This window comes from Ostrinia furnacalis, unplaced genomic scaffold, assembly GCF_004193835.3.
Source record: "Ostrinia furnacalis isolate ACB-3 unplaced genomic scaffold, ASM419383v2 OfSCF1126, whole genome shotgun sequence".
Taxonomy (NCBI): domain Eukaryota; kingdom Metazoa; phylum Arthropoda; class Insecta; order Lepidoptera; family Crambidae; genus Ostrinia; species Ostrinia furnacalis.
This window is the reverse complement of record NW_021131365.1, coordinates 185,187-211,831: the sequence shown is the minus strand read 5'-3', so window position 1 is coordinate 211,831 and position 26,645 is coordinate 185,187. Positions and strand designations below refer to the sequence as shown.

The following is a 26,645-nucleotide window of genomic DNA, read 5'->3' as shown; positions in this document are numbered from 1 at the left end:
CATTTACGAAACATCAAAATATCCTAACTATAAAGAAACTGTATTAAATCTATGACTATACTTCTAATATCGCACCTAAATTAATAAAGCAGCAACATAATAAAAGGGGTAACGAGTGCTCAATTTAAAACTTGAAGGAATCTTTATGTAGATTTTTAACAGCAAATCATAATCGTTACCTATTTACAACTTGTGGTATGGAAGCTCAAATTCGATGCAATATACGGGATATGCATCGTAAAGTGCAATGGTACGGCATTCCTTCAGTCTAACTTGAACACCCACCCATCTCTCTTCGGCGGACATAGTCTACATAGTACGTCTTTGGCGTGAAATCTTCTGCATGCCGACTGGAGTTGAACAGGTAGCCTGGGACGTGTTTGTGGAAGATAGGAGGGAAGCCCGCCAGGGTGTGCGGCCCAGGAATGACTCGGGTAGGCAGAGGAGTCACGTCAGGAATTGGCCCGTCACGTTCGTATTTAAAAAGTGTTGGAGGTGGCTCAATGTTCGCGATAAGGAAGGGGTCCACTGGCGCATCTAGAGTCGGTATAGGACAGTATTTGTAGTCGGGCTGCGGTCTGTCTCCGAGAGCAGAAGTCATGCCGACGAAGGCATATGGAGGCAAAGGGTGATAGGGCACTTTTCGCTCGACTGGTTCCAGGTAATGCTGAGCGGGGAACGGGGGCCAGTGTCTGTCGAGTACCAATTGAGGGGATAAGGAATCGAGGTCGATAATGGGATGGGTCATATCAGGATCGTCGGTTTTGAGACCGATGAGGGTGTATGGGGTGTGCCTGCTTCTAGGAGCTGCACGACTGGTAGATTCGACGTAGTACTCGGCAGGTCGTGGGGGCCATTCGCGGGTGAAGTAGCGGTGGGTGGGCTGAGGTTCATATAGGTCTGGGTAGGGTTCGTAGGCGTCGGGATGGTCGGGGGTCGGGTCGGCACCTCGCAGGCTGGCGGCCGGGTGGCGGCGGCGCGGCGGCACCAGCGGCACTCCGTCGCCGGTCACCGGATTCCTCTTCGGCGGAGAGTACGATGCTGACCATTTACAGAATAAACGGTTTTCATTCGTTCTACCCAGCCTGGGTCAAGGTTTCAGAAAGATGTATACCCGCGTAGTGGCAGTCGAAACTCTGACCCAGATGATACAATACACATAATCGCCGGAGATAGGTACTACTAAACTTTCATTTGTAACTTACAATACTAAACTGAAATGTTATTAATTTGCATTCATATCAATTGACAATCGTTACTGTTATAAATTCAAACCATTGTTAATATAACACTACATCTAGTGTAAGTATTTTCATAGTTAATTACATTGTTGTGCAATCATGCTTCAATCCAAGCCAAGCACTTGGGTAACTATCTTTAGTTTCGATCGTTGTGAAGATTACATGGTCCGGTATGAAAATGGCTGTTATCTTTATTACTTTGGTGTGATTTGTTTCCAATTAAGATCTTTATTATGACAGGTGAAAGACGAGAGGTGTGCAAGCTTAAATTAGAATTAGAAACTGAAGCAGTTCCTAGCGTGCACGAGTGCCGATACTGGGAGATAGTGCGCGAGCGTCAAACGATTGCAGAACCCACAACAAGTGCAGTAACCGTGTTTTAAGTTCTGCTTGAAATGGTTTAAATGTTGAATGGATTAAGAGATTCTGACAAATGATTGTTGATCCATTTACGCAACTTTCTAAACCAACCTAATGATGCCGCGATGGGTCAAACCATATTTTAACTAAGAGTTAGAACACTTGTGTGCTGGGCTTCCTATTTCTAGTATCCATTGTGCCACCAATCTGATCTACTCAACAGTGTGTTGCATCGAATCTACTATTTCGTCTGAATCAAATGAAATCCATTCAACACCAACTCGCCACCACCCATGATGCTTGCTAGCCGTGCGTTCGTGCCTACATCAGAATCGACTCACAGTGTTCGGCGTGGCCCGTCTCACCTCGGCTGGGCGTGGACGTGGCGCTCCCGTTGGTCATGGCCTTGGAAGGGGAGTGCGGGAGGCTGCCCCCGTTCATCTCCCCCTCTCCGAACTGGATGTGGCTGCGGATGGTGTCTGTCACCATTGGGGCGACGGAGCTGCTGTTAGCGGTCTGGAAATTTTACAAAGATGGATTAAGTGGATGGTCTGGTTTATGTAGAGACTCTTGATAGCAGTTTACTTCCTTGGCAGCATTTGCTACTAACATTGTGACATATTTAATGACAGCTATTGCCAGTCGATAGAGATAGAGACTGAGAATTTGGAGGAGCCTTAAGTAAATGTAGGTACTAGCAGATAATCAACTTTCCTTGCCAAAAAAGGGCCATATTATACGAGGCAAGATACTGGTTTTGAGACGTATTCAGCTGAAGTTGCTTTGGATAGAGATCTAATCAAGAAGTGCATTTTAATTGAATTAAGCGTTATCTAGTACTTATCTAAAGTCTGGAATGGATGGATATGACTTGTCTTAAGAGTGCTTAGTTTTAGTCTAGGAAATAATACAAGTGAGAACTATCTACCTGTCCAAAGAGTCTGGAATGGGTGTCGCCAAAACAGCTGATCAACATCAGCTTCTAATAGAGGTGGCTGTAAAGACTTGTCTAAAGAGTGTTTGGTTCTAGTCTAGGAAATAATACAAGTGAAAACTAACTTTATGTACCTGTCCAAAGAGTCTGGAATGTATATTGCGAGGAAGGTTAGGGAACATCAACTTCCAAGCTATCTGGAGATTCTGAAATCGCTTATCTCTAGTGTAGGAAATAATACAAGTGAGAACTAACTTTATGTACCTGTCCAAAGAGTCTGGAATGGGTGTCGCGAGGACGGGTGGGCGTGTCGCGCACTACGCGAGGCCTCGCGGCGCCATTCTTCACTGGGCTGCTGTCCGTCGCGTCCGAGCTGAAGATCTCGCCGATGCAGCTCTTCGGGGCATTTGGCACCCTGGAAAGGAAGAAACAGGTTCCATAAGCTATGTGTCTTAAATTACTAATAGTCCCATTAAGTATATTGGCGCCCTAGAATGAGGAGAGTCGACCCCAAACAATGGAAAATGGATAGGACAAAAGAAGAAGACTAAGGCCGGCAATAGACGGACCGCTTGAAGCAGTCAGGGTCGACAGCTTCAAGCTGCGACTGCACAGTGAACTGCAGAGTTCTATGAAAGCACATACACGATCCGATCGAGCAGTTGCAACTGATTCGGGCGGTCGACAGCACGGTGAATTTTCATCGTGCGGTCAAGCAGTCGCCAGCCATACACTGACTGCTCGAGCTGTCGGCAGCTCTCGCGCAGTTACCTCCGCCCCTTTCTTCATTCCACGGCGTGTGCGCTTGTGATTTGTTGAGCAGTTAATACCAACTGCTCGAGCAATTATCACTGGCAGCTTCAAGCTGTTGACTCTTGACTGCAAGAGCGGTCCGTGTATGTTGATCTGACTAACTGCTCGAGCTGTCCGTGTATTGCCGGTCCAATTATCCCCTCAAGCTGAAATTATGCTTGTGTTACGAATGGGTTCACCACAACAGTTTTGCGGCTACGTAATGTAGGTACTAAGTGGGTAGTGGGGTTCGAACTAGCATTCCTCGGATATCGAGTCGGCCAGTGTCAACACCTCCACGGCCACCGTTCGGTTATTGTCGCTTAATTCACAAAACTTTCCATATTTAGCTTAATCATCACTTTTCATCAGGTGAGATGCAGGCCAACCTTCCTCGTCATGGTTAAAAAACTTGGTATTGACCAATTTGCTATAGGCTTGATAAATATTTAATTTCCTACTTTCATGATGGGTAGGCATACAGTTTAAACTGCAGCAAGTCACGACATATCGATGTATCTACAAATAGGTCTCGTTCAATAGTACACAATGAAAAATAAATAGGTACCTAGCTCTTTTTATAGGCAGTCAAATCATAACAACGGCGACTGGAATTCATTTATATTACAAACTAGCAGCCGCCCGCGACTTCGTACTTCGTACTTCGTACGCGTGGATCCCGTTTTACCCCCTTCATCTATCTTACGCGGTTTAGATTTTTTCATACAAATGTTTTTTTCCGCTAACTCCCGTTCCCGTGAGAATTTTGCAATATCCTATTGACGCTTTAAGTTTACTAAGGTACCTACATGCCAAATTTTAAGTGTCTAACTTAAGCGGTTTAGATTTTTCATACAAAAGGATTTTCCCGCTAATTCCTGTTCCTGTGGGAATTCGTAAGTATACTATAACCTGCCCAGGGGTATGAAGAATAATTGTACCAAGTTTCGTTAAAATCCGTCGAGTAGTTTTTGTTTCTATACGGAACATACAGACGGACAGACAGACAGACAAAAATTTTACTGATTGCATTTTTGGCATCAGTATCGATCACTAATCACCCCCTGATAGTTATTTTGAAAATATATTTCATGTACAGAATTGGCCTCTCTACAGATTTATTATAAGTATAGATATAGCCAAAGCAGTTTTATCGGCTAATGCCTCGCGATGACAGGCGGAATTCAGTGCACTTTACGCCGTTAACATCACAAATGCATTCCACGCACGCGAGGGAATCCCGGGGGTGCGAGTTAGTGGACAAATACACAAAAATGCACTTTCATAAATGTCCAATCAATATTAATTTACTATCTTCGCTAATAAAAATGACGTGTCTGATCAAAGAAAGGGCTCGCATTAGAATATTACCCTCCCAAAGTAATGAAAGAGACACGCATGGACATTATTGGCTCCCTTCATGGGGGAAGTGGTCAACAAACCACAGATCAATACGGAACCCATTTCAAAAGGCAATGAAAATAGTTTGAAATTTAATATTGCTTTGTTCATACAAACAGGATGAATCGGGAGCGGAAAATGTGGCTTTTTCAATCATTAATGACGTGTATAAGTCTTTTGCTATCATTACATTACCAAGTAAATGCTTTACCACTAAATGAATTATATAAAATGAAGAATACCTACTACCTAATACATATATCTAACATTATGTTTCATTTTAAAAGGATAAAGAGAATCCATGCAATTACCGATACTCTAAACTCAGCCCACGCAAGCTTTAAGACGCAAACTCTACCATACATTACCGTTTAAATTTAATGGTTTGTAAGAACTGAATATGGGCAGGTATCTATACCTCTGCATTTCAAGTAATAAAAAGGGTATAATTTTAATAGTTAAACCTAAATTCTGCTTAAAATACCGTTGTGATTTACGTAGGTATGCTAACGAGAATATGAGAAATTTTAATTGCAGCCGGTTTGCGAGCAAATCCATTTCAAACAAGACGATTTGAGTGTCAAGCACTTCAAGATCTCAAGCTCTGCAGTCGTCAGCTAAGTTCGTCCCATCGTCAACGTAATTCCCTAACGACATGCCATCGCGGGACTGGTAAGGTATTACCAGAGATTATTCTAACTACCACCCCAGTAATTTCCGAGAATTCAATATAAAGTTGTAACTCAGTTATAAATGAGCGATTGCCGTGTAATCAACTGATGTGATTTATTTTCCAATAAGTGATACCGAGTGAGATTACTTCCGTCCGCTCTGTTTTATGATTTTCTGTTTAAGACGATAAGTTATTACACATTTGAACGAACTGATGACCGTCAAGAATTCCCTTTAACTTTACCTGAATTACGTTCTTAGCTTGGTAAAACATTCGTTTGACTTTAAAAGTTTATTTTTTGAGTTGACCTAAATAATATGGTAGATTCTCACGTTTCTGGTTTGCCTAAAAGTCATACTAATAAATCATGCAAAATAAACCTTACTGCTAAGCTAAAACAATAATAGGAACTTCTTGTCATTGCTAGATTTGCTAGTGATTAATCAAAATAAGATCTCAGTCTGTAGTAGGTATGCATTTACAGAAAGATTGCGGTGTGGTGGATTGACATGGGAGTGTGCCTATCTTACATCTGTGTACACGAACTATCAATTAGCGTAGAAGCAAGTAAATAGGATATTGGCAACCTAGAATAACGCCCTATCAGGTGGTACAATCTACAGCACATAAAGATGCTATATTTGTGGCAAAATGGAATCTATTAGAAGTGCATAAGTCACGACAGTGCTAGTGTTGCTGTCTGTACAACATCCTCTTACAGGCATCCGCATCAGATGAATCGATACATCGCAGTGCGGCCTCCGCCCCCGCTGCGGTGCGGCGCCACAAGCCGTCTGTCGATCATATCTCGAATGATGCACACATCACTGGGTGCCTTCTAGGAAAGCATGGATGTAGAATTAAAGGCACAACAAGGAAATACTGTTGCATCTTACACAGTTGGAATTGGAGCTATTTTAGAATAAAAATAATATAGAGTATGATGTGCTATCCATTGTAGAGATTGTAGAGGAGTGTCTAAAGTAAATACAATTTTCCTTGTTCGTTCTTAAGCTATAGCGCAAATCAAAACCATTTATTCGCAATTCCCTCTCCGATTGGAAACTGCTTCATTAAAACTAACTTACATAATTTACAAGTCTATCTACGATTTTTTGCAGACACGTCATTGTAAATTGACTTCACATAGTTTATAGAATGGGATAGGGTTGTATTTCTAATCTCATGTCGCCAGTTTGTGACCGTACTAAAACCTGTGCATCTATAAATCACCCCTCGCGTCGGATCATCTAAGCAACTACGTTTAAATTGGTCCTACATAAACAATGCTGGGGTTACGTCCCTTCTAAAACATCAACCCGTTACATTAACGTAGAGTAAATAAGGACGAATTAGGGTTAACTTTGAGGTCATTTCCCTGCTGCATTATGAAAAGTAGACGGCGTGAAGCGTCCTGTGTACATTAATCATTTGAAACGTACGAGTAATGGGCACCGGAATTACTGACTTGCAAAGTTAGTCGACGCTTTATTACCTAATGAAGGAAAATCAGGTCTCGCAAAGGATTTGAGAATCTTGTCCCTTAACCTCAATTTTGTAACGCATTCAAAACAACAGAACTAATATTGAACTGACTCATCAATTTTCTCTACAGTAGCACACTGCACAGCCCAGTAGAAACACAAAAGAAAGAACAATCAATTGTACCCGCAAAGATACGGCGCGCGCCCGCGGCAATCGGGTAAATTGCGCGTCAACGCGCGCGCACCGTCAGGCCTGCCTACCGGCCTGATAACAGATTCTGATTGAAAACTAACTGTACCCGGTGCCTGATTTATGCTATTGCACATGGGAGTCGATTCTAAAGTCTCTGGCGCTAGATTTAGCTCTAAGTAGGTCTGTCTGCTGAAATTACCATTAAACTTTAAGTTTTCTGCCAGTTAATCTTCGGGATAAGCAGAAAAATTCCCAAATTTTTTGCTCTATGGTTTATGTTATTAGGATTTTTCCATATTTAAGTAAGATGCAAAACTTACTTATCTCATACAAATTTTAAAATTTGAATAGGATGCCCTATCTGCTGGCTGCTCTATATGATAAATTGAAGGGCATATTCGTGTTACCTACAGTTAGTTTGAGATAGTTGTAATGGATGCAATCAGAATCGAGCCCATTGCACGGGCCATCCTCTGTAGATTAAGTTTTCGCCGCCGGTCGTACTTAAACACGACTCGAGGAGTAATCTACGACAATTGGCTCCCTTGATTTCACTCCTGGATCGAATTTCAACATTTGCCTTGCCTGATCATTAGTGATCATGTTGGATCGAAGGCCGAAGCTCCATTTGAATACGTATCTGTTTACCGAGACAGATTTAAGAGAACTGATATCAATAAGAAGGAGTCATAAAATGTGTGCTTCAGTCAAGCCTTTTGTTAATTAAGATGGAGATAATTTAATTTAGAAATCACACCCTAAAGGAGACGTGATCAGATTGATGAAAATAATTTTACGATTCAGGCATCAAATCTGTATAACCGTTAAGGTTTCAAGATAGAATTTTCTTCAACTGTTATATGTAGAGATAAACATAGAGATACCTTAGAAAACAAGCAAACCTCCTGTCCGCAAACGTTTATTATCGGTCCGATCTCGTTGATACCATAATAAAAACGTAGTGCAATAGAACCTTACCCTGTATAATTACGAATATTAAAACAAACCGTGTATCTGCCCGTTCCTATAATTAGTATCGTTCGTGAGAGTAAATTGTTTAATTGTAATATACATAGTACGCGGCGCATGCGCCACACGCAATGAAACGCAACATGGCGCCGACAGGGTGCCGTTACGAAAATAAACAGCTGTCAAAGGGCCGATGGAGAAAACAGTCGCCGGAAGATAATAATAAATCGGATGAGCGATGAGAAAATATTATGACAAGTAACGCCTGCTTTTTCCATCCCAAACAAATCCGGCTTTTAGCTCCCTTTGAAAGTTTGAACAGGCTGGCATCAAAACTAATTTTGAGACAGGGTAAATGAAACCATTATGATCCGTTATTATATCTTTTTCCGTGTGTGCACTTGTGATTGAAACTCAAGTGTTTTAAGATCTCATGGCGAAAGCGATCAAGTCTTTAGTCATAGAAAAAAAACTACAGAGAGCTAACTTTTCCTTTTGTTCCCGTCACTGACACTGAACAAAATAAAATTCGTTTCCTACTCAAGCTTACGGTGATACTTTTCCGTTTTGTCTTACTCTTTTTTTAACAGTTCAGATCAGACAACCAAAAGAAAACAAACAAAAACTTAAACCTTTTATCAGTGATTAAAAATCAACGCAACCATGACAATTTATTTATTGTGCGAGATAAACACGGCTATTATGTTTTAGCTTTTGACGGCGGCGGCAGATGTCGGAGCCGATAGTGTCGCTCGCTAAACGGAATCTTCGGATCTGCTCCGGGTGCATGACGGTGTAATACCTCAGATACACTACTCGCAAAGTTAATCGAAGTAAGATAGTGTAGCAACCTCGACTCGCCTCGCCCGACTTCTTACTGTTGTCAGTATTGCACCCGACTCAAAGGGCCCAAGCGTTCCGAAGTTGGAAAACAAAGTGCCTGACTACACTGCTTAGGTAACTTCGCTGCTTTGTCGAAGCGAATAGTGTAGCTGAGGTATAAGATATCAAGAGTAGTCACGCAGCTAATGGCCCACGCCTCCACGCCGCGGTTTACCCCACAACCGCCAGAGACCACGTTAATGATATCCGAGGTAATGAGAGACCGTAACTTTATCATACGCGGAACGACAGGAGAAACCTCTCTTCGTTTTCAAATGAAAGGCAATACGTTATAGAGAGCAACGATTGTGCACTTTCACGGCAATTTGAATTTAATGGCATCAATGACAAACTATTATAATTTGTATCGTTCTTTTGTCTTAATTATCGTTGACTTTGTAAATTGTTATGTTTAGGAACTCGGTTTGTGTTCGATTTCGTGATAATCTATGTGGTTTTCCTCAAAAGGCATTCGATTTGTAATAAGCCGTGAATAGAGACAATAATAAGACTATTTGCATATTAGATGCGTAACAAATTACGGCAGATAAACGCCCTTGTAGAGAAAATGGGGCTCTATTGATTTTCCACGTCTGTCTGGGTTGAGGCTGATTTAGAGTGCCTCTTGTATAATGTTACCTGACTAACTCGAATTGTTGAGTACGGGGAACGCGTTAGCCTACAATTTACGATTCGAATATATTATTATCTTTTATCGATTTCACAGTTATCATTGTGATTGAAAATTTCACATAGAACATTTTGATGTCTCCATTTTCATATTGTAAGCATCTATTGTTAAAATTTTGCACCCCACTTATTTATTTAACATAAGACCTTATGGCAAACATCCTCTTAGCTACAAACCCTACAAGACATCATGTTCTAGAACATGTTCACCGTTCGGAACAAGACAAAGCGTCATGCTCGCTGCACAATACAATGCTTTTCATTCAGAGTCATCTCTAAGAGCGGATGTCACGCTGACTGTTAGATCTACACCGCAGACACAGTAGGTACTATACCTAACTCTAGTTACTCAAAAATGCTGTCAGGCGTCAATTTGCTCACTCTCTGTAAGTATTTACTTAGTATTTCAGTTATAATCCTAATGTCTAATGGTAATCCTATGTGCTCTTTCAAATGAAATGTTTTAAGCCGGACGTTACTCGCCCGTTTGCAGGGCTGTACACGGAAAACAGTATGCATCAACTGCGTTGGAATAAAAATGTCAATTACCAATGTGCAGTCTTGTAAACGTACCTATAGCTGGCGTTCTGCTCAAAACAACTAATTTAATTGAGACCTATTACTTAACAGCGGGGTATTCCAAAGCTCGTTCTACCTCAAAGCCATGGATTACTAAGAAAGTGATTAATTTTGGTGAAATATTTGCACTAGTCGACAATCTGTGTTATTAACCCTGTAATCAGCACAAACCACAGCACAGCAATAGTGCAGTTTCACAGAAAAAAGTTCAATTTCCTTTCTGCGCGGTTAATATGCGCGATGCTTCGAGTGTGACGCTTATCTGTTTCCACAAATGACAATTGTGGATAACAGTGTGTTTTGATTGTTGTTTTCGATGTTATTTTATATTTCTACTAGCTTTCCGCCCGCGGCTTCGCCCGCGTGGATTTTTGTCTGTCACAGAAAAACTTTATCGCGCGCGTCCCTGTTTTTTTAAAAAACCGGGATAAAAACTATCCTATGTTCTTTCCCGGGACTCAAACTATCTCTATGCCAAATTTCATCAAAATCGGTTGCGAGGTTTAAGCGGGAAAGCGTAACAGACAGACAGACAGACAGACAGACAGACAGACAGACAGAGTTACTTTCGCATTTATAATATTAGTTGGGATTTCCCTTTACCATTCGTAAAAATTACTGTTACATCTTTTCAGTTAAATACTTGTGGAACGAGTAAGGTGCCCTGCAAACTAAGTACATACTACATTAAGATTTGATCTGTATTTTTTGTAGCTCTCCCTAGAATTAGCTGGTAATGATTTAATTAAACACATGGTATTATACCATAATTTATCCCTGGATAACAAGTTCCTTACTAAGATTTAGCGACAGTCATTCTTTTTGTGACAAGCAAACGAATGTGCGTGTTCATTAACCAATTGTAACTCGCACAACAAATGGGACCGAACAATCTTGTGGGCTTACAAAGAACAAGCACCGATTAAGCGCCATAAAATAAAACGCTAGTTTCTACGAGCAAACTGCTCGGAATTCTCAATTAAATACAATTTCCATCACACCTCGACTTTCGTGTTGTTATTTCATTACGGGCATACTTGAGACGCCTTGCACGCCTCCACCGTGGAGCGTTTCTGTTCCATGGAAACATAGAAACCGAAAGAATGATACCAGCTATTTCATAATTAGCCAATCTCCAATATTTTCACAATCCCTCTCAACACTTTTGTTAGGCGAGAAGAACGCTTATCACCACGTTCAACAATTTTCAAACGTATTTTGATGCTGTGAGAGTTTAAGATTAAATGGTAGATGGAACACAGCTGTCACTGTCAGTGCGGTCATCGGATTCAAACCACTAATAAAAAACAATCGTATGAAATTACACATTCTCCGACGATCGAGGCTCAAATTACGCGCGGCTTCTATCTTTCACCGCCGTTTTCATTTCATAGATTGTACCACGATGCCGCTGCGCGTACGCAGCCCGACATTCTACGCGATATTCAAACAAAAGATCTTTCTTTGTTGGTAAAAAAACGTTGGTAGAAACTTCTGTGCTCATTACGGGGCTTCGTGACAACGATAAAATAATCATTTTTGGCTCCTTGGCCGCTCTAAAAGCCGGGCTAAAACAGTGCTATTATTATGTTACAACTTTCTTCCATTCTTTTTTACAATGCCTAGTTACTGCTACAAATTGTCGTGATTACACAAGTGGGCTATTATATTCTTCGCATATGACATTGTTTTTGGTTTTGACGTTTTGGGTTGTCTTTTGCGTAAAATCTCTTCACTTGTTTGTGTTACGCGTTATAATTTACAGAAATGGACTTATAATTCTTTGTTTATCCAAAAAGGTCACAAGACAATGGACCTCTCGTCACACATTTCTATTTTTATCACAGCTCCCGTCCCCCCACGCGTTGTAGGTAGTAACGAAGGCGCTAAGTAAAACCGCCGCCAACAACTCTTTGTTCAGCGAATGTTCCTGCATCTTTCTTATTTTGCATTTGGCTTTGCACTTTTACCCCTGCTTTTAATACAGCACCCTATCCTCAAGACGGTGAGGTTTAATTTTGAATGAGCAAGTGTGGCAATATTTCATTCATAATAGAGGGCCTTTGTGCAGCACATCAAGTATTCACTAATGAAGTATGAAGCCTACCAACATGGTACTGATAAATGGAATTTACAATTGCGTTGCAGCTTAGGAAGCATTGGCTTGGAAAGCTTAGTTACGAATGCTAATAGCTTTAATAAAGCTTACAACGTAACAGAAGGAAGCTATAGAAACGATATTTTTATTCAGTGGTAGATTTTTTTGTTTCTATGACTGGTGCACTTATAGATTCGGAAAGATATCAAAATGTTATTTTCAGAACAAAAGAACATTTAAGAAAATAAATAATGGCCATTAGAACTCTAAAATCACTATCACAAGTTATATTAAATCTTACTAAAGCTATTCGCTCTAATAAATCCACCCTACATATTGCTCAGTGCATATGCATTTTCAAAAGCGCTGGAAAATCTTAAAGCGGAACACGTAATTTAAAATGTAGCTGCGTAAAGCGGGAAAATTTCTAAAGAACGATGCCAAGGAAAAGCCTCAAAGAAAATTAAGTTGCGAAGAAATGCCAAGTACACTGGAGAGTTCAGGGCGACGCACTGGCTGGCAATTCGGTGACGTCATAATATTCCCCGGGAAATGTGACCTCATTAATGATGTTATACGATGCTTTAGCATTCACTATTGAGAATTTCAATGACCCATTTTCGAGACACGTTGTTTTGCTTTCGTGTTTAAATAAAAGGTTAATTTAGCTACGCACACGTCCAAAATAGAAAGAAAATAAAAAGAAGCCTCTAACAACTCTTACACATGTCCAAAATAAAGAAATAAATAACAAAAAAGGTTCTTACAAGCCAAATTAGCCTAATTTACCAAAGTCGAAGCGACTACCTTGTAATTTAAAAGAAATCGACATGCGACCATCAAAAATTTAGGTAGAGTTCAACAACCCTTAGTGGTTTCACCCTAATCAAGTTTCACTTTTATCATACGTAGTTGAGTGTATCGCGTAATATGCATTTTGACAAAGCACAAACTGCGGGTAGATATTGGGGTCAACATCAGTTTATTAAATACTTTTTGCACGAGTCTCTACTCTAATGCTAAGCACTTTTGTGTATTTTGTCTTTTTCTCTGAAGTACCTTCAAGTTTGTGTTGTCTAATGTGCTTTCTTTCTACGAATAAATTTTTATTATAAGCAGGTAGGTAACAAAAATGTTTTCAGTTTTTTTTAGTAGTAATGCTGTAGAACCGTCGTTTTTTTCTAAATAAAATCACAAGTCAGTCTATTTTTTAGAGATCACTGTTAAGACTGGCATGCAAATAGATACATATTATCTACAAATATAACGTTCTGAATTAGTTATCCAGAATCCAGCAACACAATAGTGATGATATCGCAGACCAAATAGGCGCAGCTGAGCACTTGTAAAATGAATTCAAACTATCTCTGTTATTGAATGCGAATCTAGACTAGAAAGTCGTATTAAAATTATAATCATATCACGATTTACATTAATCTTTTCAATCTAACAGCGATCCCCTTGTCAGCTTATGAGCTCAGATCGAAATATCTAGCTTTAGTCTGAAGTACTTAATCATACTTATGCATGAATGAGAGGATTGTGCGCGCGAAAAGTTTTATTTTTCTGCTTAATTTCACTTTGTACTGTTGCTTTTAACTTCGATGCAGGATTAGTTTTCGACTCCGTCCGTATCAAGGTTTAGGTACTGATTAAGGTCGTTTACCCGCGTCTGGCACGCGTCTACGAGCCCAGCACCATATCACCGCAGCCTTGGAGCTAATCCGTATCGATCTCACAGTTTCGTTACCATCGCCTTTTCGACACGATCTTCGTTAGTCGGCGCTGTATATAACTCGGTAATGGTCACTTGCTCTTACGATGCGATGCGTTGTAGCGAAAGATTTACAGCGTCGGTAATGCTCGAGTATCGATATGTTTACATTGCGCATTCGGACGGGAATTTATGGGCTGCAGCGAGCGATAAGATCGTACTACAGGTGTATTGTTATAGGAACGATCGGAATTCCAGGTAATTTTGTTGATTGCAAGTATGGATTTCGGATCGTTTCGTGACTGAAGTAGTAATGAAAAAGGTACATAGCCTTTTTCATTACTACTTCTTTAAACACAGCACAAAGTAGAAAATTGCTAGCAATAATTTCTAATGGTTGTTTCTCACTACTACTACGGTCGGTTCTTTCATTATAGTTCGTCTTCAAAATTGCTGTAGTACCCATTGAGTTATAATGTACTACGTACTAGAGAAGACATGTCAACTAGACTGTTTCTGGCACGCAAACAGGTCCATGGACCGAAATTCAATTAGTATGTGCTCAGCGGTTGCTGTGACAACACGCTTGAGTGCAGTTTTGTTTTTTGAAATATGCCATCCTATAGACGAAAATACTGTTCAAATAACTCTAGATAATATTAAGTAAAAATCAAGGAATGCCTTTTTACCATTAAGTTGTACATTTATGCACTTTAAAACACTAATTTAATTTTAATTTGTTAATTACAAGGCGTCACCGCGGCGGCAGCCATTTTACGAAAATTTCAAAGAATAAAAATCGCAGACTTGACACTGACGCATAAATTAGTATACGAAAGGAAGGTTATAAAAATATTTTTTTAAAGATTATAAGCACTTTGTATTGCACAAATTACTAACAGTCCCGTCCAGCCCCTTGTGTTAAGCTTGGTGTGGCGTGTAAATAGCCACACCAGGCGGGATCTTAATCGGAAGTCCAAATTACGTTTCCCAAATGATTTTGCCTGCAGAGGAGAAATAGTTGGTCCCACTAACCTCTGAGCCAATCTCGGGTCCCCTTCCGTCAGCTCGACCACTGCTGGCACCGGGACACTCCGGGATGAAGATGGATCGGCTTCACTTCCCCTGCAGGGGGTTCAGGTCACGAGCAATTTGGGCTTTGAATGCGGAGATGCGTTCGCTGCGTATGCGTTGTGCGTTATGATGCGATTTGCGGGAGATAAAAGTGCGGTTTTTTCACTCGCGAAACTGCGAAGATGTGCGTTGCGTTTAAGTTCTTACGGTGAAGGATGTCAAAGCTTGACGTTCAGAAACGCCAAGAATGACCACAGAGATGTGGAAACCAAACAGTTTTCTACCTGCAGACAAAACTATTTGGGAATTAAAAATAAACTAAAGTTGAGCGTACATCTGCGTAACCAAAGCTAAATAAGCTTGGGTTACGGGTGGGCTAACACAATAGTCGTGCGGCATCATGGATCAAACTTGTTTGAATCTCACTGCTGTTGTTCGTATGCGACTGGTTAGTTAGTAAATCACCCTAATTATTGACACTTAGCACAAGAGATAGGCTAAAATTATAATAATTGTACAGTGTGTCTGGTCACCAGTGTCCGACCCGTTAGGGCGCAATAATATGATCAATTTAATCGACAAATCCAGTATTAAAAAATTACAGCTATTTTAATTTTTTTAGTTTCTGAGTCCGGATGGATTCATTTATTTACCAAATCTACCGATGTACAGGACCTATGAGTATAAAAGTGATTCGTTCGACAGCTGAAAAAGTAAGCAATACGTTGTCATCAAAAGCTTCCATTTAAATTTCTTAGAAACACTTGAACGTAAAAAAATGATGCTTCTTTTTAGATTTTTCAATGTTACAAAAAACTAGAAAGTTTTACATTTTTAGATGCACTAAGTCATTACCTAAAACTGATATACCTTGGCTTTAAATCAACTAGTCTAGGTGCTAGCTACACAGGAGATGCAGCGGTGAAAAGGAGAGGTGGGAATAGTCCCGTAACTTCTACCTCACAGCTATTATACGTGTACTCAACCACTGAGATAGTTAACAATAGAGACAATAAAATAACTGAAAGTTTCTGACTTTCAGTTATTTTATTGGTTCTGGAGTGAAGGCGTGGGTCATCCCTAGCTTTGTTCCTACCGTGACGAGTGGGAATTTTTCTAAAATCTCAAGATGGACTGACTGAAGATAGCAGGAAGACGCTGGGTGCAGGCCACTATCAACTGGGCGATGTGGAAATCATTAGAGGAGGCCTTTGTTCAGCAGTGGACGTCCAGTAGCTAAAATGATGATGACGATGTTTCCTTACAGTATCCAATTCAATAGGCAGAAACTAAACGTAAACGAAGTGTCGCCTCTGTAATGGTATCATTATCTATAACTCATAATATTTCGTGCGCTGTTGGATGACAGTTTTAAACTAGAGATGGGTAATTTTTTTATCGAATTAGAAAATACCAGTTAACGATTCTCAAGGCGATTATCGATTACATTAGATTTTAATCGGGAAGAAAAATAATTAATGGCTTAAGCATCAGTATGAAGCCCATACGCACTTGTAGCACAAGTAACACGATTAGCCTCAGTCCCCTCAGTTGTGAATTCGGAATCGCCAGTTGTAATTTTAAAATCGCATCACAGAGTGAAGTAACTAACACCAAAAAACGGCAGAGCGAAGTGATTTCGAATGTTTCAACTGCTACGTTTTGTCACTTGTCTAGGAGGGCTAATTTTAGTGTAAGGGAGGGGAGCTTAGATTACATTACAGGAAACGCACATAATAAAAGAAAATAACGTAAGTAGCTGAACCTTTTTGCTATTGAGCACAATGAAAATTTAACACAATTTAGCCGATTTGTTTATTTTCACAATCGATTCACAATGTCTATGATGAGGCGACCGCAGGAACGTCACTATTCGTGCAATCCTATCAATGAAGTACGACATTTTCTGGTGCAGATTTTATCGCCATAAATTATGAAACTTGATAGTCATGGATTTGACTGACAGCTGTCCGTCAAATTCCCGCCCCGCACCCCGCACTGTACATATTTTGTTCGCGATGTCTGTTCTATACGTAGTAATATTACTTCAATGGTAGTACCTAGCATTAACTGTATCTATGTGCACCCTGACCGACTTGGCAAGTCACTGTGAGCCACATTTTTCCTTTAACTGCCTAAAATAAGGGCTACCGACAAAACAAAACTTTGAAAAGAAAAATGTAGAGATTAGATGAGATTTTTCATGATGGAAAATAGACTGACAATCTAAAATTGGGATAAATTGGCCCAGTGGAAAACCGACAAGTGAGCACTTCTATAGCTTGTTTCTAAAACACGTTTACCTATAATAAATTAAGCTCGCACGAAAATTTACTTCCTAACATTGATCTCAAGAAGACCATTGCGACTTCGCAGTTCGGGAAATCAATGCGGGAAGAATAGACCCTGACTTGCTAATATGATCGCGACTATAGGCAAATTCGAATTCGGTGTGGCGACCCTAATACTATCAACATGGCAACTGCACTCGGCTCGCATGCACCACTAGGGATTGCAATTGCTGGATCCAGCATACAGCAATCCAGCTGGATCCAGCGCCTTTTTAAGCATGCTGGATCCAGCATACAGTGCTGGATCCAGCGATGCGGATCCGCAAACGTATAATTTTCTATTGCTTAGTTTCGACTTGCTGCCTGTTGTAAAAAAACTGTCTTTTTTCCTTTGCCAAAAAAGTATGCGATGCGACAGGAGATGAAAACTTTGTTAAATCGAGTAAATAAACAAAATAATATTGTAATAAATAACTCGACATTTCAAACTCATTTTCATCGTTGAAAACATGAACATTATTTCGTATTGGCAATATTCATGATCAATTCAAACTTTATTGTATTACTTTTACGTTATTTAGACGTTGACTCAAGCAAACACAGTTTACCGGTGCAAGAAGATAAAGATACTTATAATGGAGTTATAAGTCTAAATGATGACGCAGAACCCATGAAAATTTAGAGCAAGAGCTTGAGATGGAACTTAAAAGAGAGAAGGAGAACTTTAATAAACAAAAGCCAAAGCCAAGATTAGATTACGAAAAGGTACTGAAAAAAAAATGAACGTTTAGGAGACCGAACGAGTGCGAGGTGAACATTTATCTATGGTGTATGACTATTTAATGATCCTAAAACCGACTAGTGTAGAGGCTGAAAGGGCATTCTCAGCAGCCGGCTACATATGCAGTTCTGTGCGGTTGGGACTTTAGACTATAGATAAAATTTGTTTTCTAAGGTCTTACTTCCAGAGGATTCAAAAAAAGACATGGTCAGTCTCTTGTCGTCAGATTTTAAACTGCCTAATTATCGCAGAAGATTATTTCGGATTCGTAACTTCTATTGATACAAAAAATTGATTGCAGGTTAAATTACGGTCCTTTTCGTAGTTATTTTATAAGAATTTTTAAGACTGTTTGTCCTACTGATTAGCCGTATTTCATAGATTATCGTAAGAAGTACGATAATATAAAAATTAATTGCAGTATGTGTTGGTAAGCGCAGACCTCAACAACGCCTGGACCATTTTTTTTAATGTTCGTTGAAGTCCAAGGATGGTTTTTATGGCGAGAAAAATTCGAATAATTTCCGGGAAAACCCTTAAAACAGCCCTTTTTTCACGCGGGCGAAACCGTAGACGGAAAGCTAGTTACTTAATAAAAAAAAGCCTTAAAAATGTCGTCTTTTTATATTCGTTCCACATTTTGCTGGATCCGCGCTGGATCCAGCTGGATTCAGGTCAATCCAGCAAGAATCCAGCTGGATTGAAAACGCCGCTGGATTGCAATCCCTATGCACCACGCCTGTGCCCCACATTTTTTGCCGCAAACCTTCTTTATTTGCACACAGATACCAACTTTCGTTTTTCGGCTGAAGTCAACAAAATTCAGTTTGCAATTAAAGTCTAAACCAAGATTAGTTGGAAATCGCGGTTAAGTGCAGACTTGAAGTTAGGTATTTACTTTGTAAATAAGATATGAAGTGAAGTGGGCAAAAATATTTGATATTTGCACAAGTATCAAAATAGCCAAATATTGAAAATAAAGATTATTAAATTGACATGCATAAATTGGTGCGCAATTTATCAAATGCCATCAAATAGACGCGTCAAAATGGCCCATGATTTGCACCATATTGCATAAAAATCGAGTTGCGAAATCTTCCACGCATCTATCTCCCGTTGATCATCATAACTAATTATCAAACAATTCCTTATCGTTCACCATCGTGAGAACGTAACATTCTGCGTTAATAGAAACAAATGAAGACACTGAGACTCGCCGTGACAGCGGCTAACCGATGGTTTACAAGCGATTACGGGAGGTTAATGGGGTGACCTCGTGACTGATTGGTTTTGATTATTTCTACAGCTGATAAGTGATTGATTTCTCGTTACATAACAACCTGTTTCAATTGTGAAACAATTGAATTATGATCATAAGTTTGATGCCTTTATAAGGCACAAAAAACGTAGTAGAGTCATCAAACCTAATGGTCTAGAAAACTTTCGCAACATATTAGAGACTTGATGACTGGTGATGAAGGTGATGAATGATGATCCGTATTTGATCTATTATTGATACTTAGTAAACATTTCAATAGCTTTATCAATCCTTTAAAATATCCTTCTGTAATCTAAACGAATATGAGAAATTCGCGATAGTTCATGATAAAGCTATAGGAACTTGAGAACTTGATTTTAGAAGTCACGAAGCACGATCAAGTTGAAATAAATTATTACTTCATTAGCTTTGTGTGTGGCCTAACCTTAGAGACAGTGTAAGAGCTGATAGAAAGTGTGTATAAAAGACTAGCTATGCCCGCGACTTCATACGTGAAAATTCTTTAAACATTTTTTCCCGTTTCCGCAACATTGTTCAGTGATGCTCTGCTCCTAATGGTTGTAGCGTTATGGTATATAGCCTAAAGCCTTCCTCGATAAATGAGCTCTCCAACACAAAAAGCTTTTTTAGAATTGGACTAGTACTTTCTGATATAAGCGCGTTCAAAGAAACAATTATATTAAATTAGTATAGATTTTGCTGAAAACCAAAGTGGATATTAAATACGATGGTGGCTAATCAACAGCGTCTATTGATGGATGTTCAATGAATAATAAGTTAGTAACTAGTACTATCACGGTGTTCATTCAAATTAAGAAAGGGAAAGTTCGAAAGAGAGTGATGTCAATCGATATTTAAGTTAAAACGAAACATGAGTTTAACTGTAGTGTTGGTGTAATACATAATTGACATTTGATTTGCATTCCAATTAATTTATACTTTCAATGGCTCCTAACAGGGAATAATATTTTATTCAGTCTACTTCGTAAACGTTTTCTATGTAAAATAATACTTACATAATTATATCTACTAAAGGCACTAAATGGCTGACAGACCTATCTAGGTACATACATACTTTCTATTTTTCTATCGTTCTGTAATAATAATCAGGTGGACTGGGTAACGAAATGTTTTACTTCTACACTCTAGTTATTACGTTTCGAATTGAAATCTGTAGTCACAGGATTAAGAGCCAATGGTGAATAGAGCCAATAAATCGTCATCCTGGAGTAAGGTTTCAGAAAACAAACCCCGTCCTAAGCGAGTCGAGAACTGAGAGGATTTCCCACAGTGTAGATTATAAATCTTACAGGAACCGTGCAGTAGCTATCGCTTTACAAAACAAGGGTTTCCAGATAATGGTCGTGATCCCGTGACCGGCATCAATCAATACCCGACGTCCTGGCACACAGCCAGCGAACAATTGCAACTATACTTGATAATAATCACCCTTATAGCCTACGTCATAGATAAACGTATTGGCAGAAACTTGTTCTGCATACTGTACGGCTACAACCATCAGCCAGCTCACCCAATTGATGGTTCCTTCCTGACCCTTATGAACTAGGTTTTAAGGTAAAATATCAAAGGGACTTCATTGGTAGACTGCTCATTCACGAATCACCGATCGGTGCGCTTGACTCGACAATGTAATAAATAACACATTGCAAATATTCCTCAGACATTGATGCAGGTTGCGAGGCCCTTTCTAATACAAGGCATGAGTTAAGTTTTTTTATGGTTGGGAAATTGGGATTAATACGTTGTAGTATTGCGTATTGGTTTAATTACCTAGTTAGTTGATAATTTTAAAGCAGTAAACTTTAGTTTACGTGGTGATTTTAGTTTACGAGATATCATAAACAAGCATGTGTGTACTAAATTGGTAATTGTATACCGTATATTTGTACAAACAACGAAAAACTCTTAAAACGAACAAAGCGTCGTAAATTAAGTAATTTGTACTGCCTTACCAGTCTAATTGCGAGCGGGAACTGCAAATAATAAATCTAAGAAGTAATGTCTGCCCACTCAGTTGCCGTTGGACGACTTAATTCTCATCTTTTATTTGCAAACGTTACCATAACGGAAACAAATGACAGTAATCTCAATGCAAATCGATTCTTTATTGCGAGCTCGATGTCGGTCGCTCGATTTGACCGATCGATTCTATTCAGTTGCGACACTAATCGATGGGTGTTACAATAAACGCTCTTAATTAATTTAAATGCTCGTCGTGTTCGGACATCCGATGATCATTTAAAAGTTTTTAGACGGGTGTCAAAACTCCAATTTAAGGCTAGGCTTTCTATTATGTCCGCTCGCTCGAGTCGACATTAATTAGTCGATATTTTACTAAAGCTTCCGTCTGCCATCTGCGCTCCTGCGTCGCGAAATATTCACATTGAGATTAACAAAGATTTATGACCATCAAGATTTGTTTTCGAAAGCAAGTACAAGCGGATGATAGAGTGCCTTAGTTCACTAATTAACCCAATTTATTTTGTGTACGAATATTTTTCATCCGAGCACTTTCGATGTTAAATTAAGAAGTTGTAAATGTTTGCGGATTTCTTCTTCCATTTATGTGATCGTAGATAAGAGTTACTTGATTAAATCATTCGATGAAAACGGCTGACACTTCCTATCGTACGAAAAAAATCGCTTATTTGAAAGCTTAATCAATTGATCTATTTATCCGGTAGTTAATTAGGCGTTATCGTGTCACTCTTGAAACTCGATTAACCGAGTTCGATACATCTTATCGATTTTATCTCGCTGCAATTTTAAATGAGTTGCGACGCGTTACGAGTCGGTCGTGCTCGACATGACGGTACATTAATGATGTTTGACATGGGATGGGAAGTGTCAAGTGCTGTTGATTTATTAACAAGATGGTACAGAAATCATTTGTGTCATGTTGCATGACCGATGATTTGACCTGCGCTATCATTGAATCGATTGTTCATTGTACTTTCAAAGATTGAAAGTTTTATTGACTCAGAAAGAACATTTACTGTCCCATCTCTCACTATAAAGATTGTCTTTAAAATATAAAGGTTGAGAAGCGGATACAATCAAAATGATCCGCGTCGGACAGTTCACACACATTACAAAACCGTTTCCGTGTGTAAGCTTATTAAAAAGTGTGAGTAAAAGTGAGTTTCGTCACGTTTTTGCATTAGAGCGAATCACGCGTCGCCGCTAGTGGGTCATGCGTACGCGCAGCGGTCAGCGGTGGGCCACCTCTGGCCCGCACGATTAACATGTTCCGGACAACGTGGGAACATGTCGCGGTCATAGGGTTAACACTGATAAAAAAGATTCCTTTTTCAAATCTGACCAATCATCGAGCCGTTTCAAACGAAAGGTTCTTTATTTAAAAAAAAGCTTTTTACCATCATGATTGCCAAAATTCACTGATGGACACGATGCTAAAGTTATAGGGAGAATGTGGGAACATATACAAGTGAGGGATGATGAACAATGATTGTGCATTGTGTAAAAAAGCTTCGCCAAAAACTATAGGTGGCGGATGGGTTGTGCAAGCTTAAAAGCTTTGTGTTTTACGTTACGAAATCTAAAGCTTAATTATTTATCGGGTAACAATGGCCAGCGTGAACACAAGGGTACAGATTGAGGACAATCGTACCCCGCGGCAAATTGTTAGGGGACGCACGTCCGAAATGAAGGGTTGACAAATTATTTTGTGAGTTCAAAAGTTTTACATTGATTTATATTTAAATTCGTAGTCGTGTTGTCAATTTCTATTCTGTATAGTGATTGAACAAGGTGTTATTTAAACGTGTAAACTTTTACTACCTATTTTATAATTGTGTAAGAGACAGCCCTAGATTAGTGGACATTTTCAGAGCTATCATCATGAACTGAGCTTTTTCCATTTACTTTTAAAAGACTCGACCAAAATTGTACTTTAAAACTTTAATAAGTACATAATGTTAGTTAAGTAACTTACTTGACTTGACAATGGCAACAGTATCAGTGTAGTTAATAAGCTGTGCTATTTTTAAGTTTGCACCGATCGATTGTGTGAGCTTTAATGATTTTATAATCGAGGACGTCACTATTAGGTCCATTGCCTTATTATTAGTACCTAATGAAGAGCTCAAATGATGGTAAGGACAGATTTTATAAATAGTTAGGTATTTCCATTTACATGTATTTGAATACGGAACATCAAACTATGTATTTGAGCTATTTCACGACTTGGAGAAAGTTGATTTTCGTTCAATTTTTAAAGTTGTGACTAACAAGCAATTTCCAACACGGTCAAAATTAAATACAGAATCATAAATCAAATGGAGGTTTTATTAATTGTTGTAATTAACAATACCGCACGCAATCGTAGGACAATAAAAACTTTGAATGATATTAAAAGTGAATGTGTCGTTATTTATTCCTGAAATCTAAGTAGGTTGGTCCATTTTGGACGATTTCGGTCCCATTCGGCCATTAAGGACCATCCCACGTTATCTAACCCAACGGAATAAATGATGATGTATGAAAAAGCTGGAAACATTAAATTTTCCAATAGATCCAGTTCATTCTGTTATACCGTTGAAAGCTGGTACCGTTTGAAAGGGCTTTCAGGATCAGTAAACAGTTTTTCAATATCTTGTATAGTTTAGAAATAATCGAGTGAGATCACTTATCGTTTCCACCTTGTATGTATAGGAAAAATAGATTCCAGTGATACTTTTATAAACGGTGCAAAACGTTAAATATCCTTCCAGAGAGGGATTTAACAAACAGCGAAGGGAACCACAACATTAAAGGCCAGTTAAGAGATACTGGGCAATGAATGTAAGATTTTCCATATTTTATAAACTGCAAACATCCCGTAAGATTATGCACAACAATCTCTCATGTGGTGTAATAAAATCCCCGGCTATTTGCCTGAACCAGTCGAAATCTTATACCCTGGCCGAGAGAGCAGGGGTCACGTACTCCGGGCCAGGTAGGGCCACCATTCATAATGGAAAGCTCTGAGAAAAAGCCAGGGTCGAACAAAAAAAATATCGTTAAAGTACTAATTTTATTTTTATTTGATTTTATTTTGTTTGGAAAACATACAGTTAAACAATAACAGATTAATAACCACTGCTTAAGAAACTATACACCATTTACATCTATCTAATCTAGTATCTAATAGTATCTAAGGTGTTTGGATTTATTTCAGATATTTATTTGAAACCGAGTAAGGAAAATGTAGAATGTGAAAAATTCCTCGAAAAACCTTTACTTTTTTGCCTAATACGTGCTTGTTTTGAAGAAAGCATAAGGACTGTTTGACAGAAAAATCTTACAAAATTTTAATTATATAACTTTTTCCAATTTATTTTTATCGCAACTCATGTCATTAATTTGTAATGTAACGTATACGAGTTTTAAACATTTTTTAAAAAGTCCGGATGGAGAGTAAAAGTCTGGAAATATCTCGAAGAATGGTAACCCTAGCGCCCCGGGAGCGGTGAGGAGTGCTTATTACTGCTGCCAAGTCGCTGTAGCCTCCATATTACATGTGATGGCCGTGTATTACATAATTTATTGATGAAATTCAAGGAGATAATGAATGGAAATGTGAGGTTGTTACACTCGGAGATACAGCATTGTGACCGCACGTGCCCTATGTTTTGAAATACAGCATATCTGAACTAACAACCCGTCCCGGCTTCTCACGAGTGCAGTGTTGGTATTATACCTACCTACATCTGAAAACCTCTCTATTTATTTTAGAAAACTACATAAAATTCAGTTTTATAGTACCTAATACATTCACACATAAAGGCTTAGTGACTTTGTTTTATTAGATGACATTTTGGTAGTAGCAATAAGTATTTAGATCCATAAAGCTCTTCGACTTTTCGAGTCTTATATGTGTTTCAAAATAATACTTTTTATGCAGAAAAAAGACAGGTATTTGACCGCAACTGCACCTGATTTATCTGCCCTGTAAATGCCTCTTGTAACTTTTTGGTCATTTTAAAACCTAAGTCAAATACGATGCCTAAAGTTCCAACTACTTAACGTGTCAGTAATGCCCACCCTTAGGTGCGGTTAGGCCTTGTTTTCATGGCTAAAGGGGCGCTCCAGTAATCCAGTTACATTTAATACGATTTTAGGCCGGCTGCCAGGTGATTTAGTCACACAATTTGCTTTATAATGTGTGTTATATGTTATTAATATGCACGCAAAACACGTATATTTAGCGGAGCCAGAATACTTCGCGTTATCGCGTAGCGTGTAATATGCTAGTATGTAACGTAATTCACGGAGTGCATGATTGATGGTGGGTCAGAATGACGGGTAATGTAAATAATTTAGTAGTCTGTTGTAATAATAAACTATCTTTTAGACATTGTAAATGTATTCTTAATTGGGTGTGTTAATAAGGTTTTTATTTCCGTGTACCTTATTATAAGTCTCAATATTTTCAGTAAATTGTGCATAGTTGCATACATTTCCCTAACGACCCTAACGTTCCTGCCATGAAAAATTTGTAAGGCTGGGTTGCACCATCTTACTTTAACTTTAACAACCGTCAAAATGTGTCAAACTCCATAAAAAAGTACCGGTTATTGTTAAAGTTACGGTTAAAGTAAAATAGTGCAACTGAGCCTAAATATAACATCGCCTCATACTAATTAATCTGTATAAACTTTACCTAACACCTAGCAGAAAATTAAAATTTTAATCGATATGTCCACCCCATATGAGAAAAATGCAAAATACTTGCGTTTCATGTCACATGATTGGTCTGGTATTCGTATCAGCATTTTATGAGCATTTCTCGTCGCGAAACGGCGGATTTATCGGCGAACGTTTCAAACGCAGCGCAATGGAATGCAAATGAATTCCACTGAGAATCAAGTGCATTCTTCCGTGACTTGCCCGCGATGCTCGCTCATGAGAAGAACTATTTATTTATAAGGTAAAATATCAAAAATTACACCTATATCGGACAACTCAAAATAATTGAAATTCGAGTTATATCGACTATCAATCTGCGTCAAAAACTACGGAAACTTGCTGTTCCTAAAAATAATTTTGAGTTATACTAAGTACTTTTTATCTAGATGTGCAAATATTATAAATGGGATTAAAAAGTTTCAGCAGTTTCAAATTGAAATATTTTTGGGACACTAACCTCATATTATTCTTCTTCAGTTGTGCCAATAATAAGTCTTTA

General features: G+C 38.9%; 1 protein-coding gene across 4 annotated transcripts in view; it reads right to left on the bottom strand.

Annotated features, from left to right (window-relative positions):
* Positions 1 to 26,645, bottom strand: part of Jupiter (microtubule-associated protein Jupiter) — a 168,734-nt gene that overhangs the window by 1,714 nt on the left and 140,375 nt on the right. For 2 of the 4 annotated variants that reach the window (XM_028302407.1, XM_028302406.1), the window contains exons 2-3: positions 2,791 to 2,950; positions 1,967 to 2,117 (exon numbers count right to left, since the gene is read on the bottom strand). In XM_028302407.1, the coding sequence (XP_028158208.1) occupies positions 1,967 to 2,117; positions 2,791 to 2,950 (311 nt within the window). The remainder of the gene's footprint in view (positions 1 to 1,966; positions 2,118 to 2,790; positions 2,951 to 26,645) is intronic. The other 2 variants (XM_028302409.1, XM_028302408.1) reach the window with 1 other exon arrangement.